The sequence below is a fragment of the Copadichromis virginalis genome, linkage group LG3 (assembly GCF_057382275.1).
Source record: "Copadichromis virginalis isolate Kocher_CV1m ecotype Utaka linkage group LG3, C_Virginalis_male_GT1.1, whole genome shotgun sequence".
Classification (NCBI taxonomy): domain Eukaryota; kingdom Metazoa; phylum Chordata; class Actinopteri; order Cichliformes; family Cichlidae; genus Copadichromis; species Copadichromis virginalis.
This window is the reverse complement of record NC_140620.1, coordinates 2,381,115-2,401,621: the sequence shown is the minus strand read 5'-3', so window position 1 is coordinate 2,401,621 and position 20,507 is coordinate 2,381,115. Positions and strand designations below refer to the sequence as shown.

The 20,507-nt window shown below is 43.2% G+C and overlaps 2 protein-coding genes across 3 annotated transcripts; both read left to right on the top strand.

Annotated features, from left to right (window-relative positions):
- The first annotated feature begins 2,258 nt into the window (after positions 1-2,258).
- On the top strand, positions 2,259-8,110 carry LOC146712284 (uncharacterized). Its single transcript, XM_085452057.1, has 5 exons — positions 2,259-2,390; positions 3,109-3,212; positions 4,591-4,704; positions 5,010-5,123; positions 7,757-8,110. Exons 2-5 carry the CDS (start codon positions 3,136-3,138, stop codon positions 7,776-7,778), a joined length of 327 nt encoding a protein of 108 aa, XP_085308183.1. The 5' UTR covers positions 2,259-2,390; positions 3,109-3,135; the 3' UTR covers positions 7,779-8,110.
- Positions 8,111-9,344: 1,234 nt separating this feature from the next.
- On the top strand, positions 9,345-20,507 carry LOC146712283 (uncharacterized). Of its 2 annotated transcripts, none has more exons than XM_085452012.1 (7): positions 9,345-9,505; positions 10,494-10,959; positions 14,284-14,793; positions 14,880-15,273; positions 15,439-15,513; positions 15,619-15,693; positions 15,774-20,507. In XM_085452012.1, the coding sequence occupies exons 2-7, from the start codon at positions 10,516-10,518 to the stop codon at positions 16,682-16,684; spliced, it is 2,409 nt and encodes an 802-aa protein (XP_085308138.1). In that variant the 5' UTR covers positions 9,345-9,505; positions 10,494-10,515; the 3' UTR covers positions 16,685-20,507. The 2 variants fall into 2 exon arrangements, with proteins under 2 accessions (XP_085308138.1, XP_085308139.1); XM_085452013.1 differs by having other exon boundaries at positions 9,347-9,505; positions 14,317-14,793.

Genomic DNA, 20,507 nt, shown 5'->3' with positions numbered 1-20,507 from the left:
GGCAGCTGTCAGAGCAGAACACAGGAAGTCAGCAGGTGTGTTTCAATTCAGCCTCTGCTTCCTCTGAAGGTCCATGACATCACAGCGAGGCCACGAATGCCGTCCAGACTCCCAGGCTCCCACAAACCTGTCCTCTTTCTCCCTGGATTTGAATGACAGGTGGGCCCACCCTATCCCAAGATGCATTGCAGCATAGTGGTGGAACATATATTACGGTCCAGAGATGGAGCAGCGCTCTCTCTGAGTCTCTGAGGCTGTTTCTGTTTGAATCTGGCTCTGGAGTTTTAACCTGGAACTTTGACTTACGTTTTAAACGCGTCAACATTATTCCCCTATTCAGCTGCTCGGCGACTCAAAGGCTTGACAGTCGCCAATATTTGTCAGCAAAAAGTGCGACGGCAATGGAGCGTCCCGCAATCAGCGCTGAATAAACGCCGACGCGAGCCCACACACCACCGCCACTACACCCATAAAATCGGCTAGTCTGACAGATAAGGAGACGACGGTGGTATGTAAACTGTGTTTTTGTGCTGGTGTTGTTTGTTTGAACGCAGTTTGGATTCTGACCACATGAAGATGTTGTTGTGACACGCCCACCGCTACGTTTGGTTTGGTGTGTGTGTGTGTGTGTGTGTTGCCTTTGTTTTGGATTTTGGCATGCTGCTTATGTTGAATGCTTAAAATGAGTGGATCACAGGCTGCATCTGTTGTTGGAAAAACTGAAAAGGATAAAAGAATAACTTCCCTCACTGAGAAAGCTCTTGCAAACAAAATCGAAACCATCCAAACAGATCGGAAAAGGCATGTAAACAAAATGAAAAGTGTTGTTATGTCTCTTAAAGAGCTAATGAAAGATGATAAAAATCATTCACAAGTTAAATCACAGTTTGAGTTAACACACCTGTTTAAGGATGCCAGTGCATTGCATGAATCTCTGCTTTCTCTAATCTCATTTGATGAGATTAAAACCCTTTCTGATTCTGATTCTGATTTGATGAGAAAGAAACAAAATACATGGTTCTCAAGCATCTCTAAATACAATAAAGGGTTTATGGAGGATGTTAACATATGGCTTTCTGAAACTGATAAACGTTCGGGGAGGCCATCACCTCACAAAGCAGAGCCACAGGAAACTTCCCTGGGAGGAGAAGTGGAGGTGCGAGAGCACACTGGAAAAGAACCTCAATCACCTCTTAATCCTCAGAATGATGTTAATGATGACGTGTTGCCATCCGACAGTGTGTCAAATCAAGGCAGTAGGTCAAGATTATAACAACCATTCAAAAGCATTTAAGATTATTGATTTAACTCAACAGTTTAAAGTGGTTATAACTGCACCTGTAATAAAGGCTATATTGCAATGATATTGCATTCAGATGTTTAAACATCTGAATGCAATATCAATATTAATTATTAATGCAATGATGATGATGATTATTAACAATAGCAGAAAAATATTTCTCTAATCCCCACATCAGTCAGACAACTACAGCTCATTCAGAGCTCTGCTGCTCGAGTCCTCACTAAGACCAAAAAAGTGGACCACATCAGTCCAGCTCTGAGGTCTTTACACTGGCTGCCTGTCCGTCAGAGGATAGACTTTAAAGTTCTGATGCTGGCCTATAAAGCTCTGAATGGTTTAGGACCAAAATACATCAGTGACCTCCTGACCCAGTATGAACCTTCCAGATCCCTCAGGTCATCTGGATCCGGTCTTTTATCAGTTCCCAGAGTCAGAACCAGACACGGAGAAGCTGCATTCAGCTTTTATGCTCCTTATATCTGGAACAAACTCCCAGAAAGCCTCAGATCAGCTGAAACACTCAGTTTATTTAAATCCAGGTTGAAGACTCACCTGTTCTCAGCTGCATTTGAATAAAGCACCAAATCTGCACTGTAACAGAACTACTGATTGTATCTACTGTTCCTTTTTTTTCCATTTTAAATCATGCTTTTTATTTGTTTTTATTTTTAATGTCTCTGTAAAGCACTTTGAATCACCTTGTTGTTGAATTGTGCTATATAGATAAACTTGCCTTGCCCTGTCTACTTTCAGTAGAAAATCGTATGTGCTGTGTTCAATGCTGTGGAAAAACGGGAAATAGAAAATCCTGATTGGTCAGAATTAGCCTGTGATAACTTAATAAAGGTGGGCTTTTACTTTAGTTCATTTAAATATTTAGTTTTGAATTTATCTGCATTAAAACTGAACATAATTTTTCTCACAGGCAGTGTTTTTTAAGGTAGTCGTTGGAGAGGGAGGTTGGCTCTGGCCCCTCAGGCCCACCCACAAACGCCTCTCTGGGTGGTTCCTTCCCTCTTCCTGAATTTCCTGGAGTGGAAGTGGGAGTAAGTGGAGCTTGTTGTTGGTGTCTCTTTGTGAAGAAACTGTAAGTTTGCTTTGTTTCCTCCTTTAACAGTTTGTCATTAGCAACTTTACTGTTTGTTCAGCTCATGTTGGAGTTCTTCACACAACAAACTGTGTTTGTATTTCCGGTCTCTTCATTAAAGTCAGTGTGTAATGTTTTCCTGGCTAACATCAGCTGTGTGCAGCTTAGTTCCAGCGGTATTAACAGCCCTAATGCCGCATAACTGCCGTCATCAAGTAATGTCTTCGTGTTCTTCTATACATTTGTATCGCTACGTAAAGTGCCATAAAACTCGGTACGCTTCAGCTGCCCGCCATTTTTTCGAAAAAAAAAAAAAAAATCCCCGGCCCGCTATGAATCCCGTGATAGGATGTGCCAAGAAGTATACACTCCACCCATGCTTCAAATCCGGGTGCAAGGAGAAGGCGTTTGAAGCAGCGTTAACTGTTACGTAGTTAGCTTAGCTATCAGAGCAGCTAGCAGTCAGAGTATGAACTCTGTAAGCAGTCAGCTCGGTCCTGGACATTGTTACTGACATAAAGCTGCTCTCTGCAGCCATGTTTGACCCGCTGCTTTGTAGGACTACAGTAATGGAGGATTTGGAGGCTGAACTCGATTCTGTGACACTTTTTGTAGTGAACTGATGAAAGCTGTGTCTCAGATGGATGTTAGTCCAACCCATCAGACACGGCCTCTGCAGCTCTCATGTGCACATGAATGATTTGTGTTTCCTCTGCAGGTAGAAAGTGTGTGTGAGCTGAGCAGCATGGATCAGTGTGAGGACAGAGAGGAGGGAGCCCCTCCCTCTAAAAGAGCCAGAGAGAGCCAGACCAAAGCTCAGAGGTGAGATGACCATCTCTAACTGTCCATGACTCTTCTCCATGTCACAGCTCAGCACTCACATCACTGCTCCATCATTATTCACAGGGACCCACCTGGACCTCCACCCAGCTCTGTGTCCTTACAGAGTGACGTGTTGATGGATGTCATTAATATATTTGAACAAATAGTTATCTGACAAAATTACATTAAGTTCTTTATGAAAATGTATAAAATTTTATCCGTTTTTACAGTTCATATGTGAAGATATGGAGAAGTACGAGGGCCACATTAACGACAAATTGTGATTGATCATTTTGAGATTGAAGTCAAAATGTGGAAATTACATTTTTTTAGTTTGAGACAAACTGCCATGGCTCCTATCTGGTCGTTAAGTGATGACGTGACGAATCCTACTTCCGGGTCTAAAGTAGTCTGCGTTTAATATGGCTTTTTTAAAACCTTAGGATGTAACTACAGCCCAGCCCATGCAGCAGTATATGAATGACTAACCTCGTATTGTGGATGGATTATCTCAGTTGTTCTCCTGGCTGAAGTTTGGTCCTTTTACAGCATCCTGCCATGCGATTACATTTGTTCCTGACCACCGAGAACACTCACGTTAACTTTTATCGAGTGGGAAAAAAGTTAGCTTGTTTATATTATGCTAACATAGCTGTGTCGCTAGCGGTCACGTAGCACATCATTATATACCAGCTAGCCAAACTTCAGTAACCCTACAAACGTCACTGCTGTTTAGTTTTCTGTCTTCATTTATGCTGGAAGTGATAGCAGAGCTGTACGTTTTAATTTGTTTCCAAAACCCCACAGTCAGGACATGCTATATTGTATTTAGATAGAAGCTAGCGAGCTAACTCCCTGCTAACTTCTAACTCCGTTAAATGTCATAAATTCCGTTTTCATGGATGCCTGGATGTTAAACTCAATTGTTACACCTGGTAGAGCAGAACGCTGATCATGTTATTAAAGATGAAAGGATTTAGACAGTTTTTCAACTCTCAGTAATGCCACAGTGATCGTTTGATATATGGACCTGCAGCGGAGTTTAGACCCAGACACGGCTAGTGACGTCAGACTGAACGACCGGATAGTCTATAAAATGATTTTGTGTAGATGAGTTGGTGAAATCATTCTTCAAACTTGCAAACTTGAAATGTATATATGTATTACTCGATGGCTGATTAATTTGTTTCACTTATCTACACATTTAGTTGTAGAGGTTATATGAGCTGTGGTAGTTGTTTGGTTTGTAACAAATGTAATCTCCACATATTGACTTTTTTTCTCAAAGTGGGCACTATTTATTTATTTTTTATTTTTTTCATCATACAGTGAAGCTTTATGATGAGGCTTTATTGAAAATTTGAGTTTTTATTTTTAGGATCCATCAGAGGCTCAACCCTGAATCTGAACTCAGCTGTGTGTCCTTAAAAAGTCACTGGTCAGCAGATCGTCCCATTAATTTTAAAGTCCAGCAGGCGTCTGCTGCAGAGAGGTGAGCTGTTAGTAACATGAACTCTTTGATATCAGTTTGGTGTCTGATTTAAATGAACTGTTTGATATTGTTTCCTGGTCTGACCTGCTTGGTCAAAGTTCAGCAATCAGAACACAAGGGCAGCTCTGTGAATTAGTCTAAATATTAGACACAGTGAAGAACGCATTCAACTTTTATTTAATTTTTAAAGAATATAAAATTAATTCCTTTTTTGGTTAACAGCTGCTAGTCTGTCCAGCAGCTTCTAAAGACTAAAAAGTGTCTTTAATGTTTCATTTCATGCTGATCTTGCTCTTTGTCCACAGGATCCATGAAAGATTACACTCACCTGACCCTGATCTCAGTGGTATGTCCTTTAAGCGTCATCGGTCTATGGATCCACCATTAAACTTTAAAAAATGGGGGATTTCAAAGACAAAGTGAGTGAACATCGGTATAATTTATAATTAGATTAGGCACTTCCAAAAATCTAGCAGATGACTTTGGTGTGTTTGTCACTTCCCGTCCCCCCCCTGTCCTCAATTTCTGAGTCATTTGAGGAGTTTCAGTATCTCCAGTATTTGTTCAACACAGCAGAAAAGGCAGATTGCATGTACTATAATTGAGGAACCAAACAAAATAAGTGAGGAAATTAACATGTTCTATAGTAATCTGTATAAATCAAGAACTGAAAAAGAAAATGCAGATATCTTTTTTGATATGATTAAAGACCAGGTAAGAAAATTGGAAGAGGATGATAAAACATGGTTAGAAGAAGATTTGAAAATATCCGAATTAGATACAGCTCTAAAACAAATGAAAGATGGAAAATCGCCTGGAATTGATGGTTTAACGATTGAATTTTATAAAACCTTTTGGCAAGACATTAAAGATTTGTTATTTAATGGCTTTTTGGATTGTTTAAAAAATGAAGAACTATCCCCAACAATGAAAACAGGATTAATAACCTTATTACCCAAACCAAACAAAGATTTACAAATGCTAGACAATTGGAGACCCATAACACTTTTATGTAACGACTACAAATTATTAGCCTTAGTATATGCAAATAGGCTTAAAAGCGTCTTAACCAAATTGATTGATGAGTGCCAATCAGCGTTTATTAAAGGAAGGCAGATTCATAATAACATAAGATTAATATTAGATATGATTGACTACCGATCCTTTATTAATTCAGAAAGTTTAATACTATTTATTGACTTTTTTAAAGCATTTGATTCAATAGACCATAATTTTTTATTTAGATCTTTAGAACTTTTTGGATTTGGAAACAAATTTTGCAAAGTGATCAAACTGTTCTACAAGCAAATTTATAGTTATGTTTCGCTCAATCCAGGCATAACATCTAGGATAGACATATTCTGTGGAATTCGACAGGGTTGCCCAATTTCTCCAAAATTATTTATTCTTTGCACTCAATTAATGGCTTACCTCATTGTGAACCATTCAGACATCGAAGGAATAAACATTTTTGATATTGAACTGAAAATAAGTCAGTTTGCAGACGACACAGTAATATTTTTAAAGGATAAATCAATACTCGAGAAAGCATTGAATGTCATTTCAATTTTTTCTAAAGCTTCAGGCTTGTGTCTGAACCTAAAGAAGTGTGAACTTTTGCCACTTTATGATTGTTTGGAAAATAGCATGAGGACGATTCCAGTGAAAAATGAAGTTAAGTATCTAGGCATCTATTTAGACAAAGACATCAACACTAGAGAATCAAAAAACCTAAAAGACAAAATTGATGGCATGTCCAAAACACTAAATCATTGGTTGACGAGAGATATTACAATTTTTGGACGCAATCTATTATCCAAATCAGAGGGCGTCTCAAAGATGGTTTATCCAGCATACTCACTATACATTACCCCGAAAAGCATTAAAAAGATTAACTCTATAATCTATCAATTCATTTGGCGCAATAAAACACATTACATTAAAAAATCACAACTTGTCAAAGATTACGCTAAAGGTGGTATAAAGTCAATTGATTTTCAATCAATGGTTGGAGTTTTTAAAATAAACTGGATAAAAGCCTTCCTCTTGAAACCTGACTCCATATGGTTCCATATCCCAAAAAATATTTTCAAAAAGGTGGGAGGGTTGGATTTTCTCCTGAAATGTGGTTTTGATATATTGAAGTTGCCTGTGAAACTGTCAGAATATCATAAGCAGGTCTTGTCTTATTGGAAGATGGTGTTTGCCCATAACTTTTCACCACATTGCTCCACCTTGTGGAATAACAGAACAATTACAATTAATAAGAAGTCATTGTTTATTAAAGAGTGGTTTGAAAAAAACATAATCTTTATAACAGACTTACTTGATGAAAGGGGTCAGTTTCTCTCAGTGGGTGTTTTTAATGCTAAGTTTAACATTCAGTGTTCCCTTAGAGAATATGACAAGGTTTGTAAGGCAATCCCCTTACCTCTGTTGAGTTTGATTCAAGGTTATTTGTATTACTCTAAGGCACAAATTAGTCTACCTTCTTTACATCTAAACCAGATTCCTTTGACGGATAAAAACTGTAATAATAAAACCATGAACAAGATATTTAAAAACAAATTATTTCACGACTTTAACAGTAACACAAAACTAAAAGGGAGTAATATTAAAATAACGAACAAATATACGCACTTTTTAAAATGGCCTATCCCCCCCAAAGTCAAAGAAATGCAATTTAAAATAATTAATGGATATTACCCAGCAGCTGAAATGCTTAAAAAAAGGTTTGGGTTTGAGGTAGAGCCATGTGGATTTTGTTCACAAAATGTGGAAAGTATTGATCATTTGTTTTTTTCCTGCTCAGTAACAACTGACTTTTGGCAAGATCTAGTAGACTGGTTGAGTATAAGAATAGATGGGATGACCCCACTGACTCTAACACAAGTTTTATATAATAATGGTGATCCATCTAAGGAACTGTCCATGCTACACAAGGTGGTGATAATTATGGGCAAATACCACATACACAAATGCAAATGGCAAAGTAAAAGACCTTCCCTAACTGTATTGAAAATTGAATTGAAATCTTTTTTGTCATCTTTAGAATTACTGAGGGATTCATGTAAAGAGGCTGCTTTGATATGCGACAATGGGACTCAATCTCTATCCTTTGAATGATTGTGTTTTTGGTGTACTAAGTAAGCCACATGTATGTTAAAGTGTTCACAGAAAGGAAACTGTTATATGTCATAAGAATGGCCTTCATATATATATTTATGTATATATATATGTGGGTTTTTTTTTTTTGGTTTGTTTGTTTGTTTGTTTTTTCTGTTCTTGTTTTTAGTTTTCTCCTATTTCGTTTGGTTTCTTATTCAACCTTTTCAAGATGTTGTTGCACTAATGTTGTCTCCCAACGAGAGATTGTAATATGTGCATAAATTTAATTAAAGTATGAAAAAAAAAAAAAAATCTGTTGTCTTCCGGTATTTTCTCCGTAAGCGACCTTTCCTCGACCAATGAGATGAGCGGTAATCTGAATTGTCATACTCGAATTGTCATAAGTGTGCTGACAGCTCATTGGTCACAAAGCAGGAGAGGGGCTGGGAATTATGTTTTCCAACAAAGCGTTAATTCCATAAACATTTATAGACTACTTTTGATTCTCACTGTATTACGGGACAAAGTGCGTCCCTTATTAGCTCAATACGGGACGATTACGTTTTTAAAGGGACGGTTGGCAACCCTAGCCGGAATTTTATATTCATGCTAGCGTTCACGGCGTTAACTACACATTTAAAGCGTCTAACAAAAACAGGCACAATGATGACAATAACTGAACTAAAATCACAATCAGAAACATCAGGTTGGCTAAATATACATTATATGTGTGTTTTACAGTGTTAGAAAGAAATGACACCCACCTCTCCCACAGGGGAATTGTAGAAAAGGGGCAAGGCCAAGGGGTACACTGTATTTATAGGGTTACACCAAGGAAGAAGAAGAACAATGAGGAGGGGCTCAGATAAGGAATATAACTACAGGCTTGGAGGTCCTAACAGTCAGGTATGAAGAACACATTTTGTGTAATTATAACAATGTGTAATTTATGACACAGCAATCTGTCTCTAATATTTAATGAAATGTGCTGAAGATGCTAATAATTAGTCAATTTTGTATTAAACTAGTCTTTAATATGTTGTAAAAACTTTGAATCTCATGAAGATTTTCACATCAGTGTGCTTTATAATGTGCTAATAATGAAAATGACGCAGGGCCCTGAACACATCATGTGTTAACGCCTTCACTCAGAGCCTGCAGTGACCACAGAAAGTGTGCAGCTGATAAATGAGGGTCCACGTCCTCATGCAGACTGACAACAAGAACAGGGTTCATGAAGATAACAGAGGCAGCTTCAACAACGTCACATGTCATACAGCATCTGTAATCACAGCCTCAGAGGCCACAAAGCGAAGCAGACAGGTGCATCCAGGTGTAACCACCGGTAAAGTTCACATTGATCAGTGTTTACCTTTGTGTTTGTTCATGATTAGTGCAGCCGCCCTGTTAACTGAGCGTGCTCTCATCATTTTAATGCTGTGGTGCTTCAGACCAGTCATATAACACAGTGGTACAGGGAGACTCCTCTGTGTTTGTCTGACAGAAGAACATCAGCTTCATCCATCACAGACTCGAGGCTGGACCGCCTGACTTTAACAGGAATCTGTAGCCTCAGTGCTCCACACCAGCAGGTGGCGCCAACGCGCCGGGATCACGCCCTTTCACCTCCGACAGCGAAGAAGAAGTGGTGGAGTAAAAGAAGAAGAAGGGAGCGCAGAGCTGGAGTTAGCAGGTGAGGAGTGTCCCGGTTCTGTACTCTCACTTGACGGTTCTGGTCGTGTTTGCGGTTTGGTCCGGTTCCCAGCAGCGCTCGGTTCCGGTTCTGGTTAGCTGCAGCTAGCTGCTCGTTAGCTCTCCGTGCTAACAGCTGCGTTAGCCTGTGTGCTGCTAGCTGTTAGCACCAGGCTGTCGTAAATAAGCTTCCATTATCGGACAGAGACGCCTGTCAGTCACACCTGAGCGTGGCGTGACTGCAGCCCGGTCACTGCACAGGTGAGAGCACCTGATAGGCTGATGACGGCTGGCAGGGTCAGTGTGAGAGGCTGTTTGTTCTGGTCCTGATCAGGAGGTGGGTTCGTGTTGGTTCCTCAAGGTGCTTCTGATGTTGGGGTAGATCAGTGTGTCAGCCTCTATAATCCAGATGTTTGTCACATGTGGAGTCCAGCTGTAGAAGTGTGTGTGTCAGCGGGGAGCTGGTTCTGATTGGTCCAGGTGTTCTCCTCACAGTCACGTTAAGTGTGGAGGAGGCCTCGTGTTCATGTTGACTCCACCACAGCCTGAGGGCCCTGCAGGACCCTCTGATGCAGACACGTGTGCACCTTTAACCCTGCGATGGTTCCTCGGAGGATCACGCTCAGTGGCTCAGGTGAAGGATCCACAACACCTGCTGCTCCTCCTCCATGTTTAGAGTAGGAGGCTGAATACAGATGTTTCCACACTGTGGAGCATCTGAAGTGCAGATGTTTGAAACACGCTTTCTTGTACTTTAGACAGAAAATGTCGAGCATCGATGTCGTCCTCACTAGAACCTGTGACTCACACACTGCCCCGCCATAAAGGAAATGCCTATACTGATGTGGTGTGCAGGTGTGGCTGCCTCCATTATGAAGACGAGAGTCCTCAAAAACACAGAGTTACAAAGAGTCCCTGAACTACGTGTTCCTGCTGAGGGACTGCAGGTGGAGCTCACAGCTAAAGCTGCTTCTTTGTTTTATCATCAGGGTGTCATCGAGGTCTGTTGCCATGGAGGACCATGCTGACGTTGCCATGGAGAACAAGACAGAGGTCCCAGCCTCCGACGCCCCGTCCTCTCCTGACAAAGAGCCGGCAAAGCCCGCTGCGCGTCAGCCACACCGCCGCACCTTAGGGAGGAGGGGCCAGAGAGCAAAAAGGCGGGGTCATATAGAGAAAAAGCGGGGTCAGAAATCGAAGAGGCGGGGCCAGGAGGACAAGAAGGAGGGCGTGACGGTGAAGAGGACGTGGAGCGGCGGGAAGCGCCGTTGGGACAAGAAGCATTACTGCGTGTTCTGCCGACGGCCACAGGTGAAGATCGCACGCCACCTGCTGAGGAAGCATGCCGACGAACAGGAAGTACTGGCTGCCAGCACCCTGCCGACAGGCTCCAAAGAACGCCACCTGCTGCTGGAGCACCTGCGCTGCCGAGGCAACTATCTACACAACATCGAGGTCAGTTTGTGTGTTTTACCGGTGTGTCTGCTACCGGTCAGTTTACCTGTTTCTTTCAGGTGCCTTTAGTTGTTACCTGTGCAACTAAATTAATGTACATTTGTCATGGCCATGGACTCCTGCCGTATCGAGGAGGAGAGATTCCAGAGTCTACGATGTCAGTTAATTAGGAACTGCCTTTTTCAGCTAAGAAATATCTCCAAACTGCAAACATTGTTTTCTAAATGTGAGTTAGACATGATTCTTCATGCTTCTATGTCTTCTCTCTTAGATCACTGTAAGTCTTTGTCTTTGAGCAAAAACAATCGTGACCGTCTCCAGCCAAGACACGTAAAAGAGCATTACGTTAGGGGTTCACATCAATTCTAGCTTGAATAACACGATATCGATTCGTTAAAATCCTGAATCGATTTTGGCTGAAACACATATTTGATCTGTTCTGACGGATCAGAACCAGTGAGATGTCGGCTTTCTCACGAACACGCCATCAGGTGAGAAAGCCGACAGCCCACTGATTGTGAGGCGCTGACGGGTGCGCGCTTTGTGTTTACGTCTTTTTTTGTGTTCGATTCTCAAGATGCAGTTTAAGTCAACTTTGGTTGGAGAGACAAAACCATCAAGAAAAGAAGATCCAAACTATGCTTCACATAAACATCGTCATGAATTCCCTCTTTGGGGACTTTGGCTGTTTTGCTGCCAGAACGATAAAATCCCACTTCATGCACAGCTCTCTCTCTGTGTTGAAGAACAGTTTCCCATCTAAAAATCTGTTTTCTGCTTTATTCACTTGCTTATTACGCACAAGACTCATTTCTGCTGTTCAATACTGAAGAAATGTAAACTTCTTAAAATTCCAAAACCCCTGGCTGTGTCTGTAATCGTCTGTAACTTTGCTCTGCTGCACGTCAGCAGCATCAGGTAATGTTCACATGTTGATTCGTGACTTTCTTTCATTTTTGATCTACTGCAGAATATTTTTAACTGCTATAAAATCTCAGGCCAGAAAGTCACCTTCATGTTCTTCTGTTTTATCCTCAGGTTCTTTGACACAAAGACATCTGCTGTGATAAAGTCTCACATATATTTTATAGATATAAAAATGGTTATGTACTGATAAACAATCAGAATTATAATTTTTCTGACTGTCTGAGGCAAAAAATCGAATCGTGGATCGAATCGAATCAGGACCTTGTGAATCAGAATCAAATTGATTCTAGAAATCAGTGATGACACCCAGCCCTACAGTACACCAGTGTCACACTCATTACACTGGCTACATCTTAGAATTCATTTTAAAACCTGACCTTTACAGCTCTGAATCATGTCCTGTCCATATTACTGATCTTTTAGAGCCTCACACTCCCTCGCGCAGCCTCAACCTGTTGGTATGTTTGAACCTGAGGGGACAGATCTGAGCGGCGTCCCCCAGGTTGTGCAGTTCTCTGGATTGCCTGGATTGTATTTATTCTTTTAAACATCATCTTAAGACTAATTTGTTTAGACTAGCTGAGTATTTGATTGTGCTGTTTTATGTTTATCTGTTTTATATTATTCTGAAGCACTATGTGGTTTTTGTCCTGTGAAGAGTGCTATAAATCAATGAAGTAAGTAAACCAGGTGGTGGACAGCAGAGGGGGAGGGGCCCATCAGGCTGAAGGACCAGGGTTTGTTAGTCCGTGGTACCTCAGAGGCAGCCAACAGGTAGAGGCCAAATGAGACGTGGCTCAGGCTGAAGGTAAACCTCAGGTGTGGGAGCAGTTTGGAGAGGTTTGGACAAAGCGTGATTCAGGAGGAGAAAGCAGTGCTCCACCTGCACTGTGTGTAGTTTAGGTGGAGTGCTGCTGATCAGCTGAGGACAAAATCAGACAGTGGAAGGAAACTGTAACAGTATTTCATTCAGCATGAATAACTGTCTGACTGCATCATTTTCTCATCAGAGAAATGTAAAGTGTACCCAAAGTGTAAAAGCAACATTTCTGCGCCTCTGCTTCCTTACACCGCTGCATATTTGTTTCAGTCTGAGACACTCACTGCAGTCGTGACAAGGACCAAATCCACCTGAAAAGTAAAAGGATTTGGCCCTGTTCACAATGTCAGAGTTTTAAGGCTCAATCAATAGATTTCGAGACTGTTCACGTTGCTCTTTTTTAAAATTATTATTATTTTGCTAGCTATCAAACTCACAGGATAAATGATTGAAATGCACTGAGTGTAATGCAATAAAGCAACACTACTACAGCAGCAGTAATGTGAGTTACGCTTTAAACGTTACAGCCCGATACAGGGGCGGATCTGCAGGGGCGGATCTACAGGGGCGGATCTGCAGGGGCGGATCTACAGGGGTGGATCTGCAGGGGTGGCGGCAGCGAGCGAGAGACAGGTTTTGAGATGTGGAAGATTTGTGATGCTTAGTGTGGAGTGTATAGTTAGCGTGTTGTGCAGTTGTTGTTGTGTGTCAGTGAGGGCACTAATGAATGTCACAAAGGCAGATTGCAGTGTAAAGACTGTCTCCACTGTCCACTTGCTGCGGTCGGGCCTGCAGGTTTTTCCCTGTGGTGGCTCCTCTGTCTGCTGGTGGACAGACACATTTTCTTTACTGACACAAATAATTATTGGGGCATCTTATTGTTAACTGGTTTTAGTTATAGTATTTTTCAGTAGTATTTTTAAGTGATTGTACAAAAAACAGCCTGCCAGATGCAGTGGGTGCATTTTTAGATAAATAGTTGTATATAACTTTGTTGTTTAAAATATAAGTTTTCAAAATGTGCAAGTTGTATTTGCAAGTTATGAAAATAATTTTATGGTTTTTACAGTTAAAAAGAAACTAGTACTAGGATTTTATGTTTTTGTGTGATTTCAGGTCAGTTGTGTTACTACAGTTTGTCAGTGAACACATATCTGTAAATTCAGACACGTGAGACTGAGCTGAAGAGAATGATACCAAACAAGGCAAAAAACATTTGAAGGTGAAACACAAGCTTTCTCTGAAAGGTGCCTCTCCTCTCCCTTGGAGATGGGGCCTCCTGGTGAGGTGTTCTGGGCATGTCCCATCAGAAGACCCAGGACACAGTGGGGAGATTATGGGTGGGAATGTCTTGGTGGTTCCCAGGGCCAACTGGAGGAAGTAGCCAGGGAGAGGGAGGTCTGGGCTTGCCCCCAAGACTCGGCCCCAGATAAGCAGAACAAAATGAATCAATGGATGTATTTATAGCAGGAAGTCACATAAACAGTTGCCTCAAGCTTTATAGTTTAACTTAAAGATGCTACAATAACACCTGTGTTTACCTGTCTGTTACCGGTGAGGTTTTCTGTTCCTTACAGGTACATTTACTCCGCCTCCCTGTGTGTCCTCAGGTGATCCGGCAGGGCACTGGTGAGATTGTGCCATGGCGTCAGCCCTCTGAGGATGTGGATGCGAGGAACTACCTGCCGTGCCCATTGTGTCTTGGATTTTTCCTTCGTGCTGACCTGTGGAAGCATCAGGTGTCGTGTCGCAAGAAGCTCGCCATCAACCCGTCCAAAGCCGAGGCGAACGCTGACCCCGCCAACGACGCCACCTCTGGTTCCACAAGTAAGTTGCCCTGTGATGTCACCAGAGAGGACATACCTGAGGATTCCCTTGGTGAGACTGCAGAGACCGGGACCAAACAGCTTATGACCTCTGACCCAAGTGTCGATCAGAACACGACCTCTGACCCCGCTGTGAACCGAGCCAGGAAACGGACCAGAGTGCAGGCAGCAGCGTCGCGGCTCCTGCCGATCTCCAGTGGAGCGTCTGAGAGCTGCAGTGAAATCCTGCATCGCATGAACCAAGATAATGTGTCTTACGAGGTCAGCTCACCTGTCTGTCTGTGCACCTAACACTATCTACACTCTCTGACCTTTCTCTGTGGTAACTGGCTCCTCTCTGCCTCCAGGTGAAGTCTGATTGGCTGATCTGTAAGTATGGCAACAAGCTGATGGGGAACCAGGATAGTGGTCAGAGGAGGTACGACTACGTAAGCCAGAAGCTCCGGGAACTTGGCAGGTTGCTCCTGGCCGCTAAATCCCTTGACTCCGGCGTCCAGAGCCTGCAGGACCTGCTGGCCCCAGGTCGCCTCAGCCTGGCGCTGTCCGCGGCCAGGAAGGCAGCGGGAAACAGGTGGAGCCGCCCTCCACTGGCGGTGAAAACAACACTAAAGACAGTCTGTGAGATTGCTATTGGAGAGAGCCTGCAGGACGGAGACTGGGAGGCTGCCGCCAAGACCACCGACTTCTACCACATGCTGGGCCGGGAGTGGGACAACCTGGGCCTGCAGAACCCAGATCCAGGTGAGACCACAGTCCAGCCCCTCCTGCTTAGTTTAGCATCTTCAGTAACGTCCAGTAATGTTTGGGTTAGGAAGAACCAGGATGTGACTGTAGTTTTGGATTTTCAGCTAGAGAAGTTTGGATCCCAAAGTTTGTGTTACTGACCCAGTTTTTCTCCTTTTCCAGCTGCTACAGATGGAGGAACTAAACCAAAGAAACGACCTGTCCAGATAAGACTGGACAACGACCTCAGACAAGAAGGTGAGTCCACACCTCGCCGCAGGTTTGGATCAGTTCCCGAACTTCTAACTTTATAGAACCAGTTGCTGGAGCTGTTTACCTATCTGTGCCCACCTTTGTTCACAGTTCTGTCAAAGAGCTCTAACAAACCAGTGACCTCTGCGATTCCACCTGAAGCCAGAATGCAAACATCTGTCTCAGGTGAGTCCACCTGGATTCATGTTACTACTTTGACTTTAGCAGATTAGTCTCATCGTGCTCCAATTCTGTTGGTTTTTCAGTCCCTGTGGCTCCCAGGAAGGTCCGACGGCGGCCGTGGTCCTCTGCAGAGAAGGAGGCCATCTGGAGGCAATTAGGAGTCCATGTTCTGGTCCAGTCCGTACCAGGTAAGGAGGTCTGTCAGCGCTGTCTGGACTTAGAACCAGTCCTCAGGGGGCGGCACTGGAAGGACATCAAGAACCAGGTTCACAACCAAATCCAGAGCCAAAAGAAGCAGCAGTTCCACGCTCAGATGGAACTCGAGAAGAACCAGGATCACCAAGACCAGCTCCAGAACCAGAAAAAGCCAGAGCAGCAGCAGTACCAGCCTCCAGTCGATGAACAGGGAAAAGACCACCGTCTGAACCAGAAGAAACCACCATACCAGTCCCAGATGGACCAACATGATCCGGATATTTCTCGGAATCAGAAGAGATCACAATACCACATCAGCATACACCACCAGGCCCAGGATAGCATCCAGAACCAGAAGAAACAACAGGAGCACGCCCAGCTGGATCACCAGGACTATCTACACAACCACAAGAAGCAGCTGTGTACCCCTAGAGTGGACCACCAGGACCACAGCCAGGTCCATAAGAAGCAGCTGTATCAGATGGACCAGCAGGCCCAGCCCCTGCAGACCCTGGACCAGGAAACGTCTCTTCTAACCATCACAACCTACAGACCAGATGGGTCAAATCGAGCTCCTGGACATTTGCTGCTTGAGCGGGAGCACAACATTACAACCTACCCAGTTCTGCACAGACCACCGGGACCTCACATGGACCAGCTGCTGCCCAGAATAGACTGGGCCGAGGATGCTCCAGCCCCGAACTATCCTATCAGCAGGCCACTGGGCAGGACCCTGCTACAGGATGTGCCCCCAGGAGGACCACCCTCTGACCCACAGTCGGGACATGTACACTTCTGACCGGTCCAGGTCTAGAGGACTTAATGATAGGTTGGCCCTTCTCAAAGGGTGCATATCAGATTTGGTAGTAAAAAGACCTGCTTTTATGATAACACATGTAAACCTTTCTTAGAAGGTCCTTGGATTTCCTGTGTGAAATTAGTATTTGCCTCCTACAGGACTATATACCCTATACTATATACCCCCCCCTCCCCCGTATGTTCTGGCAATTCCAATGGGTCTGGTTCTGATATGTCAGTCTGGTCAGGAGATGAACCTGGATCCTGGTTGAGGTGCTGTTAGATAGGTGAAACAGTTCAGCTGTGATGTACCAGAGTTATACCGACTACGTGCCAGTGCCTGATCTTATTATAAAAGGCGGGTACCAAAAACCAAAACCAGCACCTTAGTGGTCCAGTGTTGGCCTTTGATGTTACCTGTTCTGGGAGGAGCTCCTGCTGAAAGATCACAGATGGTAGCATCAGTCGTCAGATACTGTCTTCCATAATCAGAATTTGCCCCAAATGTATCTTCATAGGAAGATTCATATGAAGCAGCCCACAGCTCTACGTCTTAAACCTGTAGAACGGTGGGCTGGTTCTCTGAAGACGCTGAGGCAGAACCAGCTCTGTGTGAAAGAGCAAATGAAGGGATCAAGGCCCTTTGCCCTCATTTAACCATAAAGGTGTTTAAAGTTCTCTGTATGTTTAGTGTATGGTTCTCCTCACACTCCTCTGTGTGATGAGCACTGGGGCACAACCCCTGACAGAGAGGCCAAACAGGTGGTTCTAAACGGTTCCTGCAGGTCCCTGGGAGTCCTGGTCTGTGGTGGTCCTGTGATGGTACCACTGCATCCTAAAAATAGCAAGTTGTCATGTCACAGGCTTATTCCAGAAAGGATGACATTCATTTTGACCTCAGTATTCTACACACAGTACTGAAGAAGCTTCTCGGATGAGAGGTGAAACGTCTTCAAGTAACTTAAAGAAGTCCAGACGCTTTTCTTTGCAAGCTCCTTTGACTACACACAGTACTCCAAATCAAAATTCTTAAATGTTTATTAAAACATTTAAGAGAAAAATATAACACATGCACAGGTATTCTCAGCCTTTGTTAAAATATGTTGTTCAAGCACTTTTTGTCCGCAGTTACAGAAGATCAGTGTTGGGCAGGGTTTTAATAGTTTTGCACGCACACATCAATGAAAACTAAACACACTTTTGCTATAAAGTCAGTTAATTTTAGTTTTGTGAACACTCATTACAGTTTTAGTTATTTTCCTTTTTATTTTTATTTCCGCTAACGAAAATGTTTTTTCACTTCTAGTTTTCGTTAACGATAATGACCTTGGTGTTGGGAAGGTTACTTTTAAAACGTATTCCATTACAGATTACAGATTACATGCCCCAAAATGTATTTTGTAACATATTCCATTACGTAGCTCAATGAGAGTAACGTATTCTGAATACTTTGGATTACTTAATATATTATCATGCTTTTTACAACTATGTGAATGTACTATTGCTGTGTGATTTATTACTATTACTGAAGATCCACGGCTATTTACGGATGAGAAGTAAAAAAGAGCCGCTAGGTGCTAAAAAATAAAGCTTAGACTCAGACGTTAGAACAGGCTTCTCCCCGCAGCACGCCGTGTAATAAATACTCACAAAGAAAACGGCAGTCGTTACAACTTATGTCTAAAAATGCATCGTTAAAACACTCGACTCCGGGTAAAGGACGCGCAGCTGGAAACACTTCACGCAAGTCGAGCTGCCCGAGATTCACAGAATTTACAGAAAATGTTACATTTTTGTGATTTATATCCTTATCGGACGATAGAATTCTTATATCGGGATATGAGATTTTGGTCATATCACACATATCTGACTAATGCGTGTTCCGTGTCGGCTCGTAGCCAAAAAATAGCTTTACTTTGTTGTGTGGGTCAACTTTGCTAGCAGAGACAGAGAGAGGCGTTGAAAGGCTGCTCCAACGGAACTTATTGTTTTCGGAGGAAAACAGGAACACGGTGTACAGTCGAGTCTTAATAGCTTACTTACAACTGGGCTCGTCAGGCTCTCTTCTTGGCTGCAGTGGTTATTATTATATTTACATGCTTCCAGTTCCCGTTTTTGCTCGATGACAGCTCGTACTTTTCCTTTTTCTCCCTCCTGGCACTCACAGACCCATAACGTGTATGGCAGTCCATTCTCCCTGCAGCACGGACTACACTGCCCATGATGCTACATTCTTTAGAGCTATGCTTGTAGCATTCTGCCTGTTAGCTTAGCACAACAACAACAACGAAAAGGCGCTCTCTCACCCAGGAAACACGCAGTCGCAGAGAGAGAGAGCGTCGCCCTGTAACCATGGCAACCGTAACGCTGCCGCCTGGAACAACAGAACGTAGCTGTCAAACAAATCCAAACAGTCCTGACCCGCAACAATATGAAACAGGAAAGTACCGCAGTGTAATCCATTTATTTCAACAAAGTAACTGTATTCTGAATACCACCTTTTTAAACGGTAACTGTAACGGAATACAGTTACTCATATTCGGTATTGTAAATACGTAACGGCGGTACATGTATGCCGTTACTCCCCAACACTGCAGAAGATGAACCTTCGCCCAAGCTCGATATCCAGCACACTTTTGGACCAGGTTATGTCTCATTCGTCTTTTCCTTCAGAGAGTCCTTCACAGGCCTTTGGGCAAACTCCAGGCAGGCTGTCGTAGCTGGTTTCCTTTAGCACCCACTCGCCTGAGCCCGCCTCTGTTTGTGTCGTGCTCTATTACATTTGAGTTTCACCTCAATATGTGTGGGGTTGTCATGGGAACACAACCAACATCCCATGTGTCTATGTGCCACAAACACAATGGATGACATTGAGGCGATGGTATACCCGCTGCTTGGTCTGTGGGTGTTTGTCAGACTCGAGCACCATGATGTCAGTTTGTAGGTAACCCTTGTTGCCGAGTTTCAGAAATGCCAGGTTTCATCTAACTCGTGATTCATCTAATGACACCGCTGGCTGGCCAATCGGGGGCTTTTGATGTCACATTTTTAGACTGACTCTGCTCGGTTGGAAAGCCAGGCCAGCATTTGCTAAAAAAGTACCTGGTACCAGGTACTACTACCTGATGGAAAACCCTAGAAACTAGGTTGAGCTCAGCCGAGTAGGTACTAGATGAGAGGCGCAGAAGATTGCCCAGATTGCAGACATTACTGACAGACGATCAGTGTGCACAGCTAAACAAACATGAGTGTCGGGGCTGTGAGTACTTGTGTCCATCTTATACTTTAACATGGACAGTCAGCTGACTGTGCAGAGGTGAAAATGAATGTCATGGAATAAAGCTGTAACGTGACAACACGAGGAACACTGAATGCTTCCAGGATGATGTGCAGAGATCATCTATGATGTTTCTGTGTCTCCTGCTCGTCTCCCTTTAATCTGTCTTCATCCACCCCTCAGTGTTCCTGCTGTCCTCTCGTCTTGATGTCCCTGCAGCTCCACTTTATCACCACTAGATGGCAGACTTCTCCCTGTTTCTGGTCCCTGTTAGAGGATAAGAACATGTTCCAGTCCAGACTGCAAGCTGCTGCTTTTTCCTCCACATGTCGCATTTCTGATGTCCTGTAGAGTCGCTGATCCACAGGTGATCGATCCACAGCTGTGTCCTGCAGGAGGAGCACCAGCTCAGACACTGGATGGCAGCAGGAGGCTCTGTGTGTGTTTAATGTGTAATAAAAGTGTCTGTAACTGTCCGGTGATGGAGCCCTGTCACGCTCGGTCCTTTTATTTCATTATATCTGTTTCAATAAACGCGTCCCCGCTC

What these genes read in the sequence shown, in the direction of transcription:
- LOC146712283 (XM_085452012.1), top strand. Translation starts at nt 10,516, where the DNA reads ATGGAGGACCATGCTGACGTTGCCATGGAGAACAAGACAGAGGTCCCA. An exon ending in AAGATAATGTGTCTTACGAG is followed by an intron (nt 14,794 to 14,879) that starts GTCAGCTCACCT and finishes CTCTGCCTCCAG; the next exon opens with GTGAAGTCTGATTGGCTGAT. An exon ending in CAACGACCTCAGACAAGAAG is followed by an intron (nt 15,514 to 15,618) that starts GTGAGTCCACAC and finishes CTTTGTTCACAG; the next exon opens with TTCTGTCAAAGAGCTCTAAC.
- LOC146712284 (XM_085452057.1), top strand. Translation starts at nt 3,136, where the DNA reads ATGGATCAGTGTGAGGACAGAGAGGAGGGAGCCCCTCCCTCTAAAAGA. An exon ending in AGCCAGACCAAAGCTCAGAG is followed by an intron (nt 3,213 to 4,590) that starts GTGAGATGACCA and finishes TTTTATTTTTAG; the next exon opens with GATCCATCAGAGGCTCAACC. An exon ending in TGGGGGATTTCAAAGACAAA is followed by an intron (nt 5,124 to 7,756) that starts GTGAGTGAACAT and finishes TGTCATCTTTAG; the next exon opens with AATTACTGAGGGATTCATGT.